Below are 19,395 nucleotides of genomic sequence, written 5' to 3'. Positions count from 1 at the left end.
TGGGAGTAACAGGAGTACGTAAGTAAGTAATATCAATGGGTATAATAAATATGTTGTTACTTAGGAACTCACGAATGGGCCGTTTTCTGCGTCATCAATGTCTGCATTCTCGGGTCAGTTTGTAGAAACTTGCGCATCGCATCCGCATTCCTTATTCCATTCAGTATATGTAGTCTTCAGAGCCACCTAATTGTGGTAAGGTGTGACGTTAAAGTTATCTTAGTATTGTTGGTTTCAAGCGAAAGGTACTGTGTTCAAGTCCCAGAGTGAACATCAACTCTGAGATGCAGGTACATCCAGCTGACGAGTCCCAAAATAGGACGAAACGTGCGTCCTGGATTCCATTGCTAGCCACTATCCACCTTTGCCTATAAACATTTTTATTGTATTTCCTTCTCATTATCTTTTGTACATTAATCAACATTTAACCATAATTTTGTTTTAGTTATCAAATAAATGCAAGAACTGAACTGGCCATAAGATATAATGACATATCACCATTGGAAAATCATCATTGTGCTGTTGCATTCAGTATACTAAATCATCCTGAATTAAACATTTTTGCAAATGTTAATCAAGAAGTATTCCGTCGAATAAGACAGGTCAGTATGATAATGAGGACTTGAGAAAATATGAATATTATGTTGTTTATTGATAGTGTACAACAGAGAACACTAGACGGTTTTTTCATTCGAATATGGATCTTTCCAACAGTGTACAACTATGACTTTATCAAGGACCGAGGTTAAAATCTTCTGATCTCTTGACATGTGCCTTACTCAGTTGACATTTAATAATTCACGTTTTTAACTCTAATTTACGGGTGATTTGGACCAACAACAACAACAACCAATAACAACTGTCTCAATCCTAACCTGACTGAACTACACTAGTAACAACTTCTCGATAGAAACAAGAAAACAGATCTTAGAACAAATCATTAATGAACCTCGATTATATTATTAATCAAATATTTTGAAGAGGACGGTTCAATCTGTAGATAATAGTGAGATGTTTCCTCCATCTTCTTATGGGAAGTTGTAATTAGCAACGTTCTGCCAGGTCAAGATTGAGGTAGCTGTCCCCGATGATATTGGTTTATTATCATACAACATCGTCAGTTGACTGAGATAAAAATTTCGAACAATCCAATCCTATCAGGACTCAGTGGACGAGTGGATAATGCGATGGCGTTTGAAGTGAAAGGTACTGGGTTCAAGTCCCAGAGTGAACATCAACTCTGAGATGCAGGTACATCCAACTGACGAGTCCCAAATAGGGCGAAACCCGCGTCCTGGATTCCACTGCTAGTCACTATCTACCTTTGCTTATAATACTTGTGAATTAAGGCTATATCAAGGCAATATGCTCAGTATGCACATACGTCAATTCGAGACTGACCAGTTGCAGTCCTAACACATCGATGGGAAGATTCAAACAAACAATACTAAATGAATCCAATCCTAATTTAGTCAACTTAACTTATCAGGTTCATCTCTAGATCTGAGGTGTTTGGGTTTAATTCAGTATAGAGCCATGAGTGAGCAATGCTGAGATTGTTTTAACAATTCATTGAACATTTATGTTTCGTCTCTTCTAAACATAAAAGGGCGTCATCAAGAAAACATGAACGTACTTTGATCTATGTTTGATATACTAAGTGAAGCTTTGAAATCTTTAATACACCCAAAACGAAGTACTTTTGAGGATAAAGGTTACATTCAAACTAAGTACAATTTATCAGAAGAGGTTTTGTGGAGATTTAGTATTTTCATAGTTGAAAGCGTGAGTCAATTGAAGCTAAACCAAAATACTAAATCTCCATAAAACCCCTTCTGATAATCAATATAATCATATGCTCACTAGTGACTGACTTCGAGAAGTACATCCAGGAGTTCTAATGAGAAGCAGTGACCAGTGGAGTTCAAACCACGTCTGTCGTGAGATATCAACTCACTGTAGACAATTGATGAACGGTTCCTCAACTTCGTGGATCAGTTGAAGTTAGACACTAACACCGTTGGATGCCGGCCGGCTCAGTGGTCTATCAGTTAAGGGCTATGGCTCGTGACTGGTAAGTTATGGGTTTCGAATCTCGCGAGTGCGGGATCGTGGACGCGCACCGCTGAGGAGTCCCAAGTACCAAGTACCACTGTAGAGACTAGTCTAAGTGACTTGACCTCTCTTACATTATGTTTTTGATATTAATTGGTTGATCACTGATGTGTGGTTAATGAGTTTAAACTCAAGAATATACTCGATCAGTTTTTTTTTGGTATACATGCATCTGGAGCTGATTTCCTCGATAATGTCTGCAGCTACTAACTGATTACATATTTGAATTGGAGTTTACAGTAGAATCCTATCATCTTGCTTATGACTCATCAGTTAGAAGAACATCCTGCTTAATGATTACGCGGAGACTAACAATAGAAGTTGATTAAATTCAGTTTGGAATATCCAGATTAGGGAAAATATAAACTCTTATATGCAATAATCAACATTATAGCTGTTAAGCACGTTTTTCGGCAATTTTAAACCAATAACCTAGTCAGTGGAGCTCTTGCATCTAAATCAATGGATACATGATTTGTGTCTTAGTTTAAGCATTAACATTGGGATGCAGTAGATTCAATCAATTACACAGAAGTAGGACAGAAGAACCTCATCGAATACGATGCTGGTTATAGTCGAAAATACAAATACTTTTATGATGCGGATGAAATATCACTTAACTAAGCGAAGACTAGATAACAAGATAATATCAATAATAATGGAACATATTGTACTACTAAAAATAATTTAGGGACAGGTCTGACTTCGAAGTCACACCTCGCGGTCAGCATCTAACGTGGATTATCCCATTCGATGTATTAAAGTACTATGTCTGCTTTGAAGAATGTATAACACAAAGAGCGTGATTACGTAAATACATTAGTAAGAATGAGTACAGAGATTTTATTGAGACCACCACCGCATGAGCAAGTCCATGGCGTATGATTAACCGATATGCGTTTGGTTGTCCTTGACTTTAACAGGGATCGATGATCTGTGACTCAACTCCCGGATGATTTGGCTAGAGCTTAGTGACATGTCACTGCCCCTACAATAATAATGACTGGAAAAGTTTTAATCAAAATTTTAAGTTTATCAATGTAGGGATAAACTTCCAACTGACTCTTGCTGAATACATCGATTAGACCTGATTCTTTTTCAATCGCGACTGCTTCGTCTGATGATTATCCTAAATGATGTGCCCGTTATCTATTAGATATCGATCTATTGCACTGTTCAAAGCACTTGCACTGTTCAGTCGCGAATTCTTCTGTGCTTGCTCGGAAATATGAACAGTTAATCCCCTCTCTCTGTTCTTTCAATGTATGCGAATTGGTGCCTACATACTAATTGATACATCCAAATAAAGGTTTTGAGAAATGAATATATAGAGATTTGATTTTGTGTCAGTGAGCCCTACCCCATCCTTTAAGGATTTTGTTTGATTAGTCAACAAAATAGTTATATGCTCAATTAATTATCACAATATTTACTATAGCCATCGGTTTATTTGATAAATCATCATTTGGTTGGTAACTACAAATGGTACACTTAATAATCAGAAGTGGGTTTTGTGGAGATTTTAGTAATTTTATATAGTTGAAAACATGAGTCAATTGAAGCTAGACCACCATGGAAAACCTGGAAGCACTGGATGGCCGTTTCGTCCCATTGTGGGACTCCTCAGCAGTAAGCATCCACAATCCCGACTCGCGAGACCCCAACCCAGAACCTATCAGTCTCACGCGTGAGCGCTTAACCTCTAGACCACCGAGTCGGCCGGTATACACTGGTGTTAATGTCTAGCCTCAACCAGTCCACGAAATCGAGCAACCGTCCATCATTAAAAAATATTAATTACTGGTACTTAAATGATTGTACTGCAAATAATTTTTATAAATCGGTTTGACCAGCTGCATTAATCATTTCGGTTTCTACTACTGAGTCTATTACAAGATATATTCTTAATTTGTTTTCTAACTTTGAACAAGAAACCAATGACTCTCTCCTAATGCTAATACACATAACAATGAAAATGCCACATTTGATAACGTACTTTTTTGCATTCTTTTACAACTATTTCATATCCATAATCATGCATAACAATTCACTTTCAGTTTTTCATGCCTTCGCTGAAACTGATAATGAAGTTATAGATAAGCAAAGATGGATAGTATTGGAAACCAGAATGCGCCTTTCGTCCTATTTGGGACTCGTCGGCCGGGTGTACCTGCATCTCGAAGATGGTGCTCACTCTGAGACTCGAACTCAGTACCTTCCGCTTCAACCGCCATCGCGTTATCCACTCAGCTACTGATTACTGATAACCACTTGCTTGTGCAGTGGGGTGAAGTTTAAATTCACTTGATATTATTTATTTGAATCTTCCCATGGGTGTTTAGGACTGCAATTGATAAGTCTCTTATTGACATATGTGCTTACTGTACGTATTGCCTTGATATAGCCTTAGTTCAGAAGCATTATAAGCAAAGATGGATAGTAGCTAGCAGTAGAATCCAGGTTATATCGAGACGATACGCACAATATGCACAATGTCAATAAGAGACTGATCAATTACAGTCCTAAACATCAATGAGAAGATTCAAACAAACAATATCAAGTGGATGTTATAGATAATTGATAAGTCTTGCTAACTGAACGCTATACTCGGTTCCTAAACTAGTCTTGTAAACCCCAAGCTAAATCTACACAGCGACTTGAACATGAGAGAAAAGGTGCAAAATATGTGAAAAGCACTTTACTCCCATGGTTCATTCATATACAGAAAATATAAGGTTTTTATAGTATTTTAGAAGTCTTTTGGGATTTCCTGAAAATTCTAGAATACTAATAAACATAGTAGCAGTAATATTAATGAGCCAATCTGAAACTCTACACATTCGTGATGTTTCTGGCAAAACTTCTAGTCAAACGCTGATTGGATAAAATGCTTCTTCATGTTTCCCGATCTTTTCTTATCTATTGCAAGAAATTTTCTTGATCACCCCAACCATAATCATTATGTTCGTTTGATTGTTCCACTATAACGTTGAAGATGCTTCCTCAAGTTTGACTAGTTCATTCTAACAGTTAAGCTTATTCTAAAACGTCGGCAGATATATATGGTATTCATTTATTTTTAATCTCTTTAATTAGGGTATGACAAGTTTAATTCTATCTACTGATATGGCAAGACATGGTGAAATATTAGAAACAATGAGAAGACATTTAGAAGAAGGTTTTTCAATGAATAAAAAAGAACATCGTGAAACTGTAAGTAAAGGAAGATATCTGACTAGAATGATTTAGTTTTACTTATGCTACATCTTATACTTGAACACTATAGAAAACCACTGCGAACCATTTCCTGATTCTCAAAATTCTTCTACTCTTGAATCTCAAACAAAAAAAGAACCAAAGTTTGACGATGAAATTTAATTTTTGTACAAAAAAACAAGTATCATTGAAGACCTGGAAGTGCTGGATAGCTCTTATGCCCTGGTATGGAACTCCCCCAGCAGTGCGCATCCACGACCGTGCAAGCGTGAGTTCGAACGCAGGACCTTTGATCCTCCCCTAGACTAAATTCTGATAACCATACAGTAAACAGTTAATTTGCAAAATAACAAGCAATTGTCTTAATCTTCACTGTTTCTCCTGCAAATACCAGTCCGTCTTCTCTGATTTCAATGTTCATGCATTTTCATACCGATTGCGCTTCATTCCAGTTCTTTCCTTAATGATCTTCTGCCAAAATACATTCTATGCTTGACAATAACCATATAATACTTATATGGATATAAGTAGACCACACCACATAAGGAATTTGTGGAGATTGTAAAAATTTTCCAGTTGAACTCGTAAACTGATCTTAACCAGTCTATTCCTGAAAACCTGAAAGAACTAGACAACTGAATAGCCCTTTTATTCCCCTAATGTTTTCTATTTCATATTCTTATATAACTCTTTAAGAAAGATGTTCTGTTGACGCTGACGTCTACTAACATAATCATATTATTATTTCTTTTATAGTTTAAAATGGTTCTTATTAAATGTTGTGATATATCAAATGAAGTAAGACCATTATCAGTTAGTGAACCATGGGTTGATTGTTTATTGGAAGAATATTTTAATCAGGTAAAAATTTCATTTTAATGATGTCAAATTGTTAAAATGTATCTATGAAGTGTCAGTGTATGAATAGTTGTCTAAATGCATCGATATGACATAATTGATCAATATATTATCCAAGTTAACTTTATTCATCATGATCCCTAAATGCCCTGGTACGGCCGAGAGTTGGGAGAGTCCACTCTCCCTATCCAAATGCTCTCACATGGCCACGCGTATATAGCCTCTGTCAGGAAAGTCCTACTCTCTGCCTTCTCGTGGCATTACTGTTGTTTACGAAATTGAGAGAACGAAAAGCGAATGTCCGGCTCACTAACCGGGTTGGTGGATGTGGAGTGTCCACCTAGAGAAGTTGAAAAACCCTCACTCCAAACTAATGGTGCCATGTGCTCCAGTATCCTGAAAGAACAAATGGCTTATGAATCAATTGTTGGTCACCGACTACCATGGGACTGCATCTCCTTACGACGCTCCACTGCCTTGTGGATCAGACCATTAGGTCAAAGGCTCCGGGTTTGGTCCCCTACGGAAACCACCTGCTTCAGTTTGGGCATCTGGGCAGTGCCTCTTTGTACCAATATTAATGTGTTTAAATAAATAAATAAATTATTCATCATGACATATATTCTGTGTTATGAATTTTAAAAAAAGAACAAGGCCGTATGCAGTTCGTTATGACCTTATGTCCGACTTTTTATCAGGTGAGTTATCTGCCAATCGGAATACGACTTTTCCAATCTTAGCACTCTGACAAATCAATGACGTTCAACTGGTATGATCAGTCTGGCGTCCTTATTAGCCCCTTGTCCGTCTAGCCCTTTCACTTGAGTCCAGAACACCAATAACAGCTTCTGCAATACGACTCATTTATTTCAAGCATACTTGGTTTATATAACAGATAAACAGACCACATGGCACCATAAAATAGAAAATAATATTTGTACAAGATCAAGCTAAATGTGGCTGTGAACGTGGGAGACAGTAATCAATAAACTGAGTATAATTTAGGAACAGGAAATCGTTTACTAGTAATCCATAGGTCAAAATGAAACTTATAATAAGATGAATATAGATATACATAATCTAGTCACTGAATGGTTATACAATAAGAATATATATAGAATAATCGTCCATTAATACGTCCCGGAAGTTACCCGTACTTATGTCTTCACTCGGGTATAACATTCTGTTCAAAGAGAAATAATGTCTTTCATGATAATCCAGAAACATCTTATCGACAAGTTCCAAGAAGTATAAATGTCTCCCTTCAGCTCCTTACAGATTGCCTCTTATTACTAAAACTCCTCTTGTTTCTTTTCAATATGTAAGGGAAGTGTTTTATTACGAAGAATATGCTGAATCAATAAGACTTTACTTACCAGCTTGTATGGCTAAATGTACATAATGGATGTGTGATAGTAAAGTGAAGTGTGATTAGTCACTGAGTGTAGAAAAACAGCCAACAGTCTACGGATTATTAAATATGTGATTCCCTTTCCTCACATTGATCTCTACCAGGGAATCACTGAGTGTGACTGTTTGTAGTCGTATTGAATAAATTATCATCTGCATTAATCTGGTTTTCTATTCTGAGCCGTGAATCCTGTGTAGACCATCAACGTTGATGTTACACCTGGCAATCAACACCTTACGTGGATTGCCCCATCGACGCATCAAGGGACCATGGATGCTCTGAAGACTGTTCAACACAAAGAACGTTATTACAGGAATATATTAGTGAAAATAGATACAAGCGAAAATAGAACCACTGCCTCATGGGCCAGTCCATGTCGTATGATTAACTGATGCGCGCTGATTGTCCTTGACCTTGACGATGGTCTGCTCGATATTTAGTGACCCAACTTCCGGATGATTTGGCTAGGGTTCAGTGACATTTCACTGGCCCTACACCTGTATCTGACATAAATTAACTAGTCTCTTTATCGTATTAACGTATTATCATAGCATACCTTGAGAGTGAGAAATATAGTTTTAAGCAATCTATTATATCGATAAGTGTACGATGTTGATTTGAATACAATATCTAGATGCTTACATGAAGATAGATAATTTGAAATGAACCTATCAACGTTACAATTAATAAAGGAAGAAATCAAAGTTTGTTTAAGGTCAGTGACATAATAAGTTAACACACAAATCAAGTAAATTTCTAATCATGAGTCAACTGAAGCTAGACCACCATGGAAATCCTGGAATCACTGGACAACCGTTTCGTCTTATTATGGGACTCCTCAGAAGTACTCATCCACGATCTGTTGTGAGATAGTAACTCACTGAAGACAATGGTGGATATGTCGCTCAGTTTCGTGGATTACTTGAAGTTAGACATTAACACCGTTGGATGCCGGCTCAGCGGTCTAGGGGTTAAGCGTTCGCGTGCGAGACCGATGTGTCTTAGGTTCGAATACCGCCAGCGGGATCGTGGATGCGAATTGCTAAAGAGTCCCACAAAACGGTCGTCTAGTGCTCACACGTTTTCCACGATAGTCTAGCTTTAATTGACCCATGATCTCAACTATAAAAATTACTATAATATCTACAAAACCCCTTCTGAAATTTCTAACCGATGGAATAGAGAGTTAATCATTTCTAGAAAAATCCCAACAGCTTACTTCATTTTAAAGAATATTTTACTGATGATGTTACCTAGAAAGATAAGAAAAACTTCACTGTTCTACTATCCAGGTCAATAAACATAGAATCTTAAGAAATAATCAAATGCATAAGATTTGCATACTCAGACAAAAGTCACACATTTTGTTTGTAAAATCTGGTCATTCTGTGCACTTGTTTAAATCTTACTGGATACATGAAGGTTTTAATCTATCATCTAGGGGGTTCCATATCTTCATCATTATTTCAAAACCAAGTGATTTTGTGATAGATCTTTATACACTTCTAATAAATTGATCATTTCGTGAAGATTTTATATGGTTGAAAATCATGAGTCAATTGAATCTAGACCTGGTGGCACTGAACGGCCGTTTCGTCCTACTGTGGGACTCCTCTGCAGTGAGCATCCACGATCCCGACTCGCGAGATTCCAGCCCAGGACCTATCAGTCTCGCGTGTGAGCGCTTGACCTCTAGAACCATTGAGTCGGTCGGCATCCAACGGTGTTAATGTCTAACTTCAACGAGTCCACAAAATTGAGCAACCGTCCACCATTGTCTTTCGTTTATTGGATGATATCATTATTTTTATTCACTAGTACTTCTTTTTATAAAATTTAGTCTGATCGAGAGAAATTAGAAGGTTTACCAGTAGCACCATTTATGGATCGTGAAAAAGTCACTAAACCAACAGCACAAATTGGTTTCATTAAATTTGTTCTCATTCCAATGTTTCAAACAGTGGCAAGTGTAAGTTTTTTTACAACTTTTTGTATTCTACGTTTTACATCAAAGACTAACGTTAGTTAAAAAACCAGGGAAACTAAGAACCCCTGAACAGTTATCTGGTCTCAGTACAGGATTTCTTAGTAGTGCACATCCATGACTTGCTGAGGATCAAACCCAAGGGCTTCAGGTCACATGACAAGCGACTAACCTTTAAATTACTAAGTCAGCATAGGTGACAAGTACAGCACTAATGTGGAATAGATTACAAGTGTTTCATTATTTTTACGATTGTTTAAGTAATGTCAATCTGTGATCTAAATTGTAAAGTTTTACAATCTCCATAGTATCCTATATATTTAGTTGAATAGACTATAATACTGATTTTAAAAATATCATCGAAAGAAGCATTGGATGGCTGTTTCGTCCCAGTATGGGACTCTTCAGCAGTGCTCATCCACAACCCCACACGCGAGGTTCGAAACCAGGACTCTCGGTCTCGCATGTGAACGCCAGCATCTAACGGTGTTGACGTATAACTTCTAATAATCCATGAATGGTTGAATAACCTTCCATCCATTGTCTGAGGTACACACCTGTCTCTAGCAGACACAGATTGGACTCCACTGATCATTAACCATTAAAACTGTACCCCAACTATCACTCTTAATTCTTACCCGGCATATCTAACAATAAGTTGAGTTGTAAACACTAATTTTTTGAAGCATTGTCGTCATCAAAATGTCATATGTTCTTAAGTATGTAAGGGTGATGCCTTTTGAACATGAATTATGTAACCGACTCTACAATAGTTACTTTGATAAACACCTTATCACTGATAACTTTTACTGTTATACCAGTATATGCATCTTTGAGAATCACATCAAACTTAATGACAGTGAACTCGAACATTATGTCACAGTTACATCACATTTTTATCTATTTTATTTATTTATTTCAACACATAAATATTGGTACAAGGAAGCACCAGATAAATATGCGCCTCAAAAATCTCATTCGATTTGTGTGAGGGCTGTGATACAGCCCTAGTGACCAAACTGAAGTAGGTGGTTTCCGTAGGGGGACACACATCTCGAGCTTTTGACCTAAAGGTCTAGTCCACAAGGCAGTGGAGCATCGTAAGGAGACGCAGTCCCATGGTAGTCGGTCACCAACAATTGGTTCATACGCCATTTGTTCCTTCAGGATACTGGAGCCCATGTACACCATTGGTTTGGAATCAGGGTTTTCCAACTCCCCTAGGTGAAGTCTCCATGTCCACCAACCCGGTTAGTGAGCCGGACATTCGCTTTTCGTTCTCTCAATTTCGTAAACAACAGTAATGCCACGAGAATGCGATGAGTAGGACTTCCTTGTTAGAGGCTATATACGCGTGGCCATGTGAGAGCATTTCGAGAGGGAGAGCGGACTCTTCCCACTCTTGGCCGTACCATGACATTTGGGGGCGTTACTTCACATTAAGATCACATTAAAGACTTGAGTCGACAGTTTTCATATCCTCATATGAATATGGTTTATCTATTTGTAATTCTTCTTTTTTTCTTTCGGTATGACATTTTCTATCAAGGTTTATCCAATTATTGATGAACTTATGGTGACACAATTGAAATCAGCATTAGAACGTTATGAAAAGATGTTAGCTGAAGAAGAAGAAACAAAACGTAATTTACAATTGAATGAAGCAGATTAAACCTATAAAATCAGACATTGTAGAATTGATACTCACATGCACAGACTATTACATAATCAAGAATTTTTTTTGTATACGCGAACATAAAGGTGAACATTTTTGGCTTCCATTGTCAACTTCATAAAATAATCATGTTGTCTTTTCCGAAGAATTGCTTTTTTTTATAAAAAAAAAACTGTAACTAGTGCAGGTGGCTATCAGGACTCTGTAGCTAAGTGGATAATATGATGACGTTTGAAGTGAATGGTACTGGGTTCGAGTCCCAAAGTGAACGTTGACTCAGGTGCAGGTACATCCAGCTGATGAGTCCCAAATAGAACGAAACACGCGTCCTGGATTCCACTACTATCCATCTTTGCTTATAAAGCTTGTGACTTAAGGCAATATCGAGGCAATCCGCACAGGATGCACATACGTCAATAAGAGACTGATTAATTGCAATCTTAAACATCAATGGGAAGATACAAGCAAACAATACCAAGTGAATGTAACTGCTACAGTTCATTCATCTCGAGATTGAGTCATGTATCATAGATAAAAATGAATATGGGTCACAAAATGCAGCGAATCAACTAGAGTCGAAAATAGTAAACACAGTAAATGTCTTAACTTTTGTGGTTAGTATCATTGATTGACGTTTAGTTAATCAACCACTGTACAGTTAGAAAGCGCTAAAAAGCTGTTTCATTTTAGTATAGGACTTCTCAGCTCCCTACGAACTCGAACCTAAGAGCGATCGAGCTTAAGACCTAACAGAACTCAAGGGCTATTTCATGGAAATAGAAAGAATTTAGAGAAATTTTTCATTTCAACGAAATCATTTACATTTACATCTACAGTTGTTTGGCAAATATATAAGTGTGGAGGAAGATAGAAAAGATTGCATCATGAATCGATTCGAGACTCCAAATATCAAATGAGGTCGCGTAATAATCAGGGGGTTAGAGAAGAATAGGTGAATGAAGATAATTTACGGGTCGGAATTATGAAAGATAATTGTTCACTAGACAGATATGAAGAAGAAATGTAAAACATAATGGTTATAATAAAAACCTAATGATGATCATGAGAGGGAATTAGGGCCAAGGAAGGATAAAAGGCCGGACATAGAGTTTTAGCACACAGAGTTCGGGTTTGAGTTCTGGTAGGTCTTAAGTTCGATCTCTCTTAGGTTCAAGTTTGTAGGGAGCTGAGAAGTCCTATACTAAAATGAAACAGCGTTTTAGTGCTTTCCAACTGTACAGTGACTGACTAACTAAACGTCAATCAATAATACTAACCACAAAAGTTAAGACATTTGCTCAGTGGAGAAAAGTTATGTCGTTCATAGCGAAAGGTACTGGGTTAGAGTTTCCATGTGAACATCATTAGTGGGATGCGGGCACGTCGAGGTGAGGCGTATCATATGAATCATGAGCCATGACTCCCACTTCTAGCCACTATCCAACATTATCAAAATACTTATGGCTAATTGGCGACAATGAAATGATTCCCTCCGAATGTATGTATACTGAAGGTGACTGACAAACTGCAGTGACTAACATTGACAACGGTAAAAGTACAAACCCCTACAACCAATATTTGATAAAGTAGACTACAATATTATCAACATAAAAAAATTTATCTTGTTAGCCTCAAACAATAGCTAACAACAGATACATATGTGCCGCACAAATTTCATTTGATTTGTATGAGGGCTATGATACTGCTCAGGTGCCCAAACTGAAGTAGGTGGTTTCCGTAGGGGGACACACATCTCGAGCTTTTGACCTAAAGGTCTAGTCCACAAGGCAGTGGAGCATCGTAAGGAGACGCAGTCCCATGGTAGTCGGTCACCAACAATTGGTTCATACGCCATTTGTTCCTTCAGGATACTGGAGCCCATGTACACCATTGGTTTGGAATCAGGGTTTTCCAACTCCCCTAGGTGAAGTCTCCATGTCCACCAACCCGGTTAAAGCGCCGGACATTCGCTTTTCGTTCTCTCAATTTCGTAAACAACAGTAATGCCACGAGAATGCGATGAGTAGGACTTCCTTGTTAGAGGCTATATACGCGTGGCCATGTGAGAGCATTTCGAGAGGGAGAGCGGACTCTTCCCACTCTCGACCGTACCAGGGCTAACAACAGTAGCTTTCATCTATTTTAAATGCATCACCAACATCATTCCCATGTTGTTTCTGTTAAGTGGTTGAGGAAATAATAAATCAATGCACATGTTTCAATATTTTTATAATTTACAGTTCAAAATATTTGTTGAAAGTTTTGACTACTTAATTTATTGTTAAAGTAATATAAGTGAATTGTTAAAAATGTGAGGGACAGTTAAAAACCACGTAATATTGGTCGAAAAGCCATTGAAGCAATTCCACACATATTCCAATGGTTACGAAGTACTTTCACATAACCTTGTTCACCCCATTTTGTTCCCCAATTATTTTGTAATGTCCAGTAATCGTTACCATCATTATCATAACCATAACCAACAAGTAACATACTTTGATTTAAATTATAATGTGTACATGTATCAGATTGATATATTCCTGACCTGGAAAAAAAGCGGATTACAAACTGGACTTATTGTGAAACGAATGCATATTCGAATCGTAATTTTCTTAACTATCCACAAATTTGGATGGTTGAGATCATGAATCAATTGAAGTTAGACCACTATGGAAAACGTGGAAGCACTGGATAACCGTTTCGTGCCATTGTGGGACTACTCAGCAGTGAGCATCCACGATCCCATCTCACGAGATTCGAACCCAGGACCTATCATTCTCACGCGCGAGTGCTTCATCTCCAGACCACATATGCTCACTAGTGACTGAATTCAAGAGGTATTTCCCTGAGTTCCAGTGAAAAACAGTGACCAGTGGAGTTCAACCAGGTCTGTTGTGAAATATTAACTCACTGAATACTATGGCGAATGTATCGCTCAGCTTTGTGGATCCGTTGAAGTTAGACATTAACACCGTTGGATGCCAGCCGGCTCATCGGTCTAGAGGTTAAACGCTCGCGCAATAGACAGATAGGTTCTGCGTTCGATTCTCGCGAGGTGGGATCGTGGATGCTCACTGCTGAGGAGTCCCACAATGGGAAGAAACGTTCATCCAGTGCTTCCAGGTTTTCTTTATTGGTCTAACTTCAAGTGATTCATGATCTCAACTATTAAAATTACTATAATATCCACAAAACCCCTTCTGATATTATCCACAAATTGTATGGAATATTGGCACATTCAGATGAGGTTAAGAATAATAAAACTATGTACCATCAGAACAAATTCATTTAATTAATTGAATCTCAGCTCATTGATCTAAAAGTTGGGCGCTCACGTGTGAGGTTGATGGTCCTCAGTATGACCCTTGGTCACAAGACCGTGGGTAAAACGGCTGTCCAGTGCTTCCAGACTTTCTATGGTGGTCTAACGAAGATTATTTACAGGATTCAAAACCCATGAAAATTGTACCATTTCCACTAAACCACACCCTATGAATGAATTAACTTTTCATTTAGTTAGATAATTTATTTACAATCAAGAATTGACTGAGGTCAGAAATATAAATATCCGAAGCTAAATTCAGTGTTCTAAAACTAAATGTACTCATTGAAAGACATAACATTACATAGTTTAAATCATCCATGGGGTCTTAGCTGTTCGAGGATGAGGACTTTAAATGTACTTGTGAACAACTGACAAATGCTATTCTTTCGAATACAAAATGTCACTCCTGGTAGACCTTCTGAATTGCTTTTTCTAATAATTAAGTTGTATCCCCTGATCAATGATCAAACATAACAATATTTTGGCTTCACAATGAATGGGTTATCATAAAACTACGGGGTTGTAATCCAATTGTTCATATTTCCGAAATTAATAAATTAACAAAATAATGTGTAAAAACTATCATTCATACCCATCAGAGGTACCTATCATACTAAGATTAAACAATTTTCCAGTACACCCTACTTTTCGATGTTTATCTAACCAAAATTCAGTTTCCTATTGCGAACACTCTTCCGAACTATGCAATTATAACGATTCTTCCATACATATTATCTTGATAGAGTTTTGTTTTCTGAAGCTGGATGGTTCGGGTCGTGGAGCTTTCATCGTCCTTCTGAACGACATCATCTGAACAAACTTCGAGTAGAAGTGAAGTGTTTGAACCACATGTGGAGAAAATCAAACACTTCACTTCTACCCGAAGTTTGTACTGATGATGTCTTTAGAAGGATGATGAAAGCTCCATGACCAAACCATCCAACTCAGAGAACAAAACTCCATCAAAATCATCCACCTGAGCTACAAATCTTCTCTACCATTTCAAATACACATTATTTTCAGATCAATAGTTCAACAGATAAATCTCTTCTGTGAATTCCTCACACACACACTATCTCGTCATGATGAATACACTCACTTATAATGTAAAAAGTTTTCATCAATATTCATTGAAATTACATATGGACCTTCATTATACACTGCCCATTTCAAAATTGTTTCATAACCATGTCGGTGAAATTTATAACCAATGGATTGAACAACCACATCTGAACTATTTGCTACACAATCTTGATCCTTGAAAAAAATCACAACAACATAAAAAAACAGATCAGTCACAATCATATTTACAGAGTGAACAACAAATTGACCAGATATTTCATAGTTGAGATCATTAGTCAATCGAAGCTAGACCATCATGGAAAACCTGGAAGCACTGAACGACCGTTTCGTCCCATTGTGGAACTCCTCAGCAGTGCGCATCCAGGATATCGGCTTGCGAGATTTTAACCTAGGACCTATCGGTCTCGCGCGTGAGCGTTTAACCTCTAGACCAGTTAGCCAGCATCCAACGATGCTAATGTCTAACTTCAACCAATCCACGAAATTGGACGACCGTTTACCATTGTCTTCAGTGAGCTAATATCTCACAACAGACCTGGTTGAACTTCACTGGTCACTGTTTCAATTGACTCATGATTTCAACCATAAAATTACTAAAATCTCCACAAAAAATACCCCCTCTGATTAGATATTCTTCTCATTGGATTCTTTATTCAAAGGTGATTGATGTGATTATTTCAGGTTAATTACTGATTCAATTATTCAGCTTAATTAACTGTGATATAATCTTTATATTCACTTTATCTATCTACCTTGTAATGCTGTGTTCAGTGGATGAGGCTCAATTGAACGACAAACATTGATTTTCTTTTCACCGACACTTAGGTTTCTAGGAATATACTCATGAAAGAAATACCTCTCATATCAGTTTTCCACATCTCCCCTCACTGTTATATCTTCAGAATATTTATATTGGTAATGATGTGTGGGTGAGAATGATAATGATTGGTTGTTTTGCTGAGTCAGACATGTAGATAATGTGACAGGCGTTAGATCTAAGATGTTGGTTGGAGGTGGTCAACAAGAAACCCTGGACCCGGGTTTCGTGCTACTTGGCACTCGTCGGCAGTGTTGCTGTAATCTTGAGGACACTGGTGCTTCCTGACTGATTCTATCCCGTGTCATCCAGCTTCAGTGTCAGAAACGTTACCACTGAGCTATTCCGGCCACGACCGAGATGTTAGATGTGTTATATATTCTCCTATCCTTGCTATTATTATTATTACTAATTAATTGTTCTTCGTTATTGGATTGTGTCGGGTTTTGGTGTGGAAATATATTTACGTTCTAGTCAGGTCCAGTGCTTCCAGGTTTCCCATGATAGTCTAGCTTCAATTGACTCATGATTTCAACTATGAAAATTATAAGGTTGTTCATAAAGAATAATGAACAGTCTCTCCATACTTATCTTTAATAACAGATTGAGGATCATTTTAAACATAAACACATTATCCAAGCTAATTATTTTTACAGCGAAAACTGACAGTAAGCAAAGATGGATAGTGGCTAGCAGTGGAATCCAGGACGCACGTTTCATCCTGTTTAAAACTCGTCAGCTGGATGTTCCTGGATCTCAGAGATGGTGTTCACTCTGGGACTCGAACCCTGTAACTTTCGCTTCAAACGTCATCATGTTATCCACTCGGCCACTGAGTTCTACAGCCACTTGCTATATCGAGGCAATACACACAGTATGCACATATGGCCAATTAGAGACTGGCCAATTGCAGTCCTAACACATCGATGGGAATATTCAAACAAACAATACTAAATGAATGAAAACTGACAGTGTTGTTAACCTTGATCCTTTTTCTGGAGTCATGGGATACTCATAGATCTGTCTGATGTTACATGATTCACGATTAAGAATAAATTCACATGAATAAGCATACTACTTATAAATCGAAAACCATGCCTAATGTTATGTATTGATGAATCAATTTAATTATTTTAAACATACCCCACCCGTAAATGGATAATTTTCTTCTGTTTCTAATCCAAAATTTTGTAAATAAATAAACAATGTAAATGTGTAACCACCATGACAACCCATATTACCATATATTCGTGTACAATCAATAAATTGCTGTACAGAAAACTTTTTTCGATTGGATGTACGTAAAGCATATTGAGATTCAGTTACAGCTGTTACAGCAAATGCGTATGAACCAATACATGAACCCTGATAGATGAAAACAAATTAGGTAATAATAAGAAGAAAATGATATACATTCAAAGGTAGTCAGTCAGCCAGTCAGATACAACGTAGGATCAGGCACATTTATGCATCGGTTCAAGTTGTCATATCTCGTTAGCACAACAAGATGAATACCGAATTCATAGAAGTAGTTAATTCAGTGGTGGGAATATATAAAAGAAATATTGTATATAAGGATATAGTATAGGAAGGAAGACAGACATGAAGCGATTTTAATCTGAAGGTTTAAGAGAAGATAAAGAATGTATACACCTACGCCATTGTGATCGGTTCTGAGCCATGTCACCTAGAGTCTCCAATTATTGGTTACGATAGTCATGCGGACCCTAACCAAGTAGTCTTTATCTACCAACAGGACTCGGACTAGAAGTTAGTGACTTCAAGGACTGATGTCACATTTTGGTTTGGTCGCACCTAACTCTCTTCCAACCATCCCCAATAGTAGTCCGCACTGCGTGTCGTGGAAATCGGTGTTCAGGCATACGTAACACGTAGCCCAACCATCTCAGTCGATGAATAGATAGGTGGATGGATGGATTTATAGATAGATAGATAGATAGATAGATAGATGGATGGATGGATGGATGGATGGATGGATGGATGGATGGATTTTAACTTGAAGATATTATCAATATATTATCAATAACAGACTGTTAACAGATGAAAAACTATTCAGAAAAAAATCAATGATAATTAACTAATTATTTCATCTTGTAATCTTCAACGAAGTACATTCTTAACACTGTCAAGTACTGAAACCATAGACTTATGTTTCATTCTATTGGACACTCATCAGCAATGTACACCTGAAATATTATAAGATTCAATGTTCCCTGGTGAACTCGAATTCGAATCTCCCACTCTCAGATTCCAGATGTTACCACTGAGTTATTCGGTATCTGACTGATTAGACAGTTTGTTACCCAAAATAGCAATCGTCAGAAGTCCACATCGATAATTGCACAACCTATGTAACTCATAAAATATAAGTTATGGTTGAGCGAAGAATAACTATGAACAAAAAGAATATTCTTTTTAGTACATCTAATTAACACTAAATACTAAATGGATACAAATTTTGCTTTGACAATTACTGACATGTGATTGTATTATTCAGAGCTCTATCCCTTCGAGCGGTCATATGTCATGGTTATGTCATTGACTATGACTTCTTATACGTTGATTTAAATAACTAATACAGGTTAAACATCCAATGCATATCAAACAACCTGTTCTGTGATATTGAAAAACTTTAAAGCAGATTGATATTACCAATTAATCGTCAGAATTCAGTTACCTCTAATGAATAAAGAATGTTCAGAAGGGGTTTTTGTGGAGATTTCAGTATTTTCATAGTTGAAATCATGAGTCAATTGAAGCTAGGCCATCATGGAAAACCTGGAAGCACTGGACGGCCGTTTCGTCTTACTGCAGGACTCCTCAGCAGTGCGCATCCACGATCCCACCTCGCGAGATTCGAACCCAGGACTTACCGGTCTCGCGCCAGAGG

The 19,395-nt window shown here is 37.4% G+C and overlaps 2 protein-coding genes across 2 annotated transcripts in view; one reads left to right on the top strand and one right to left on the bottom strand.

Annotated features, from left to right (window-relative positions):
- Positions 1-11,256, top strand: part of Smp_197150 (high-affinity cgmp-specific 3,5-cyclic phosphodiesterase, putative) — a gene marked incomplete at both ends in the record, with an annotated part of 35,802 nt that extends 24,546 nt beyond the window's left edge. The window contains 5 exons of the mRNA XM_018791835.1: positions 446-602; positions 5,212-5,328; positions 6,088-6,192; positions 9,441-9,569; positions 11,134-11,256. Of these exons, the coding sequence (XP_018645057.1) occupies positions 446-602; positions 5,212-5,328; positions 6,088-6,192; positions 9,441-9,569; positions 11,134-11,256 (631 nt within the window). The remainder of the gene's footprint in view (positions 1-445; positions 603-5,211; positions 5,329-6,087; positions 6,193-9,440; positions 9,570-11,133) is intronic.
- Positions 11,257-13,488: 2,232 nt separating this feature from the next.
- Positions 13,489-19,395, bottom strand: part of Smp_187140 (subfamily C1A non-peptidase homologue (C01 family)) — a gene marked incomplete at its 5' end in the record, with an annotated part of 6,788 nt that continues 881 nt past the window's right edge. Inside the window, 3 exons of the mRNA XM_018791834.1 lie at positions 13,489-13,804; positions 15,684-15,841; positions 17,628-17,849. Of these exons, the coding sequence (XP_018645056.1) occupies positions 13,582-13,804; positions 15,684-15,841; positions 17,628-17,849 (603 nt within the window). The 3' untranslated portion in view covers positions 13,489-13,581. The remainder of the gene's footprint in view (positions 13,805-15,683; positions 15,842-17,627; positions 17,850-19,395) is intronic.

Source organism: Schistosoma mansoni (genome assembly GCF_000237925.1).
Source record: "Schistosoma mansoni, WGS project CABG00000000 data, chromosome 1 unplaced supercontig 0071, strain Puerto Rico, whole genome shotgun sequence".
NCBI lineage: Eukaryota > Metazoa > Platyhelminthes > Trematoda > Strigeidida > Schistosomatidae > Schistosoma > Schistosoma mansoni.
This window is presented reverse-complemented; position numbering and strand designations above follow the sequence as displayed.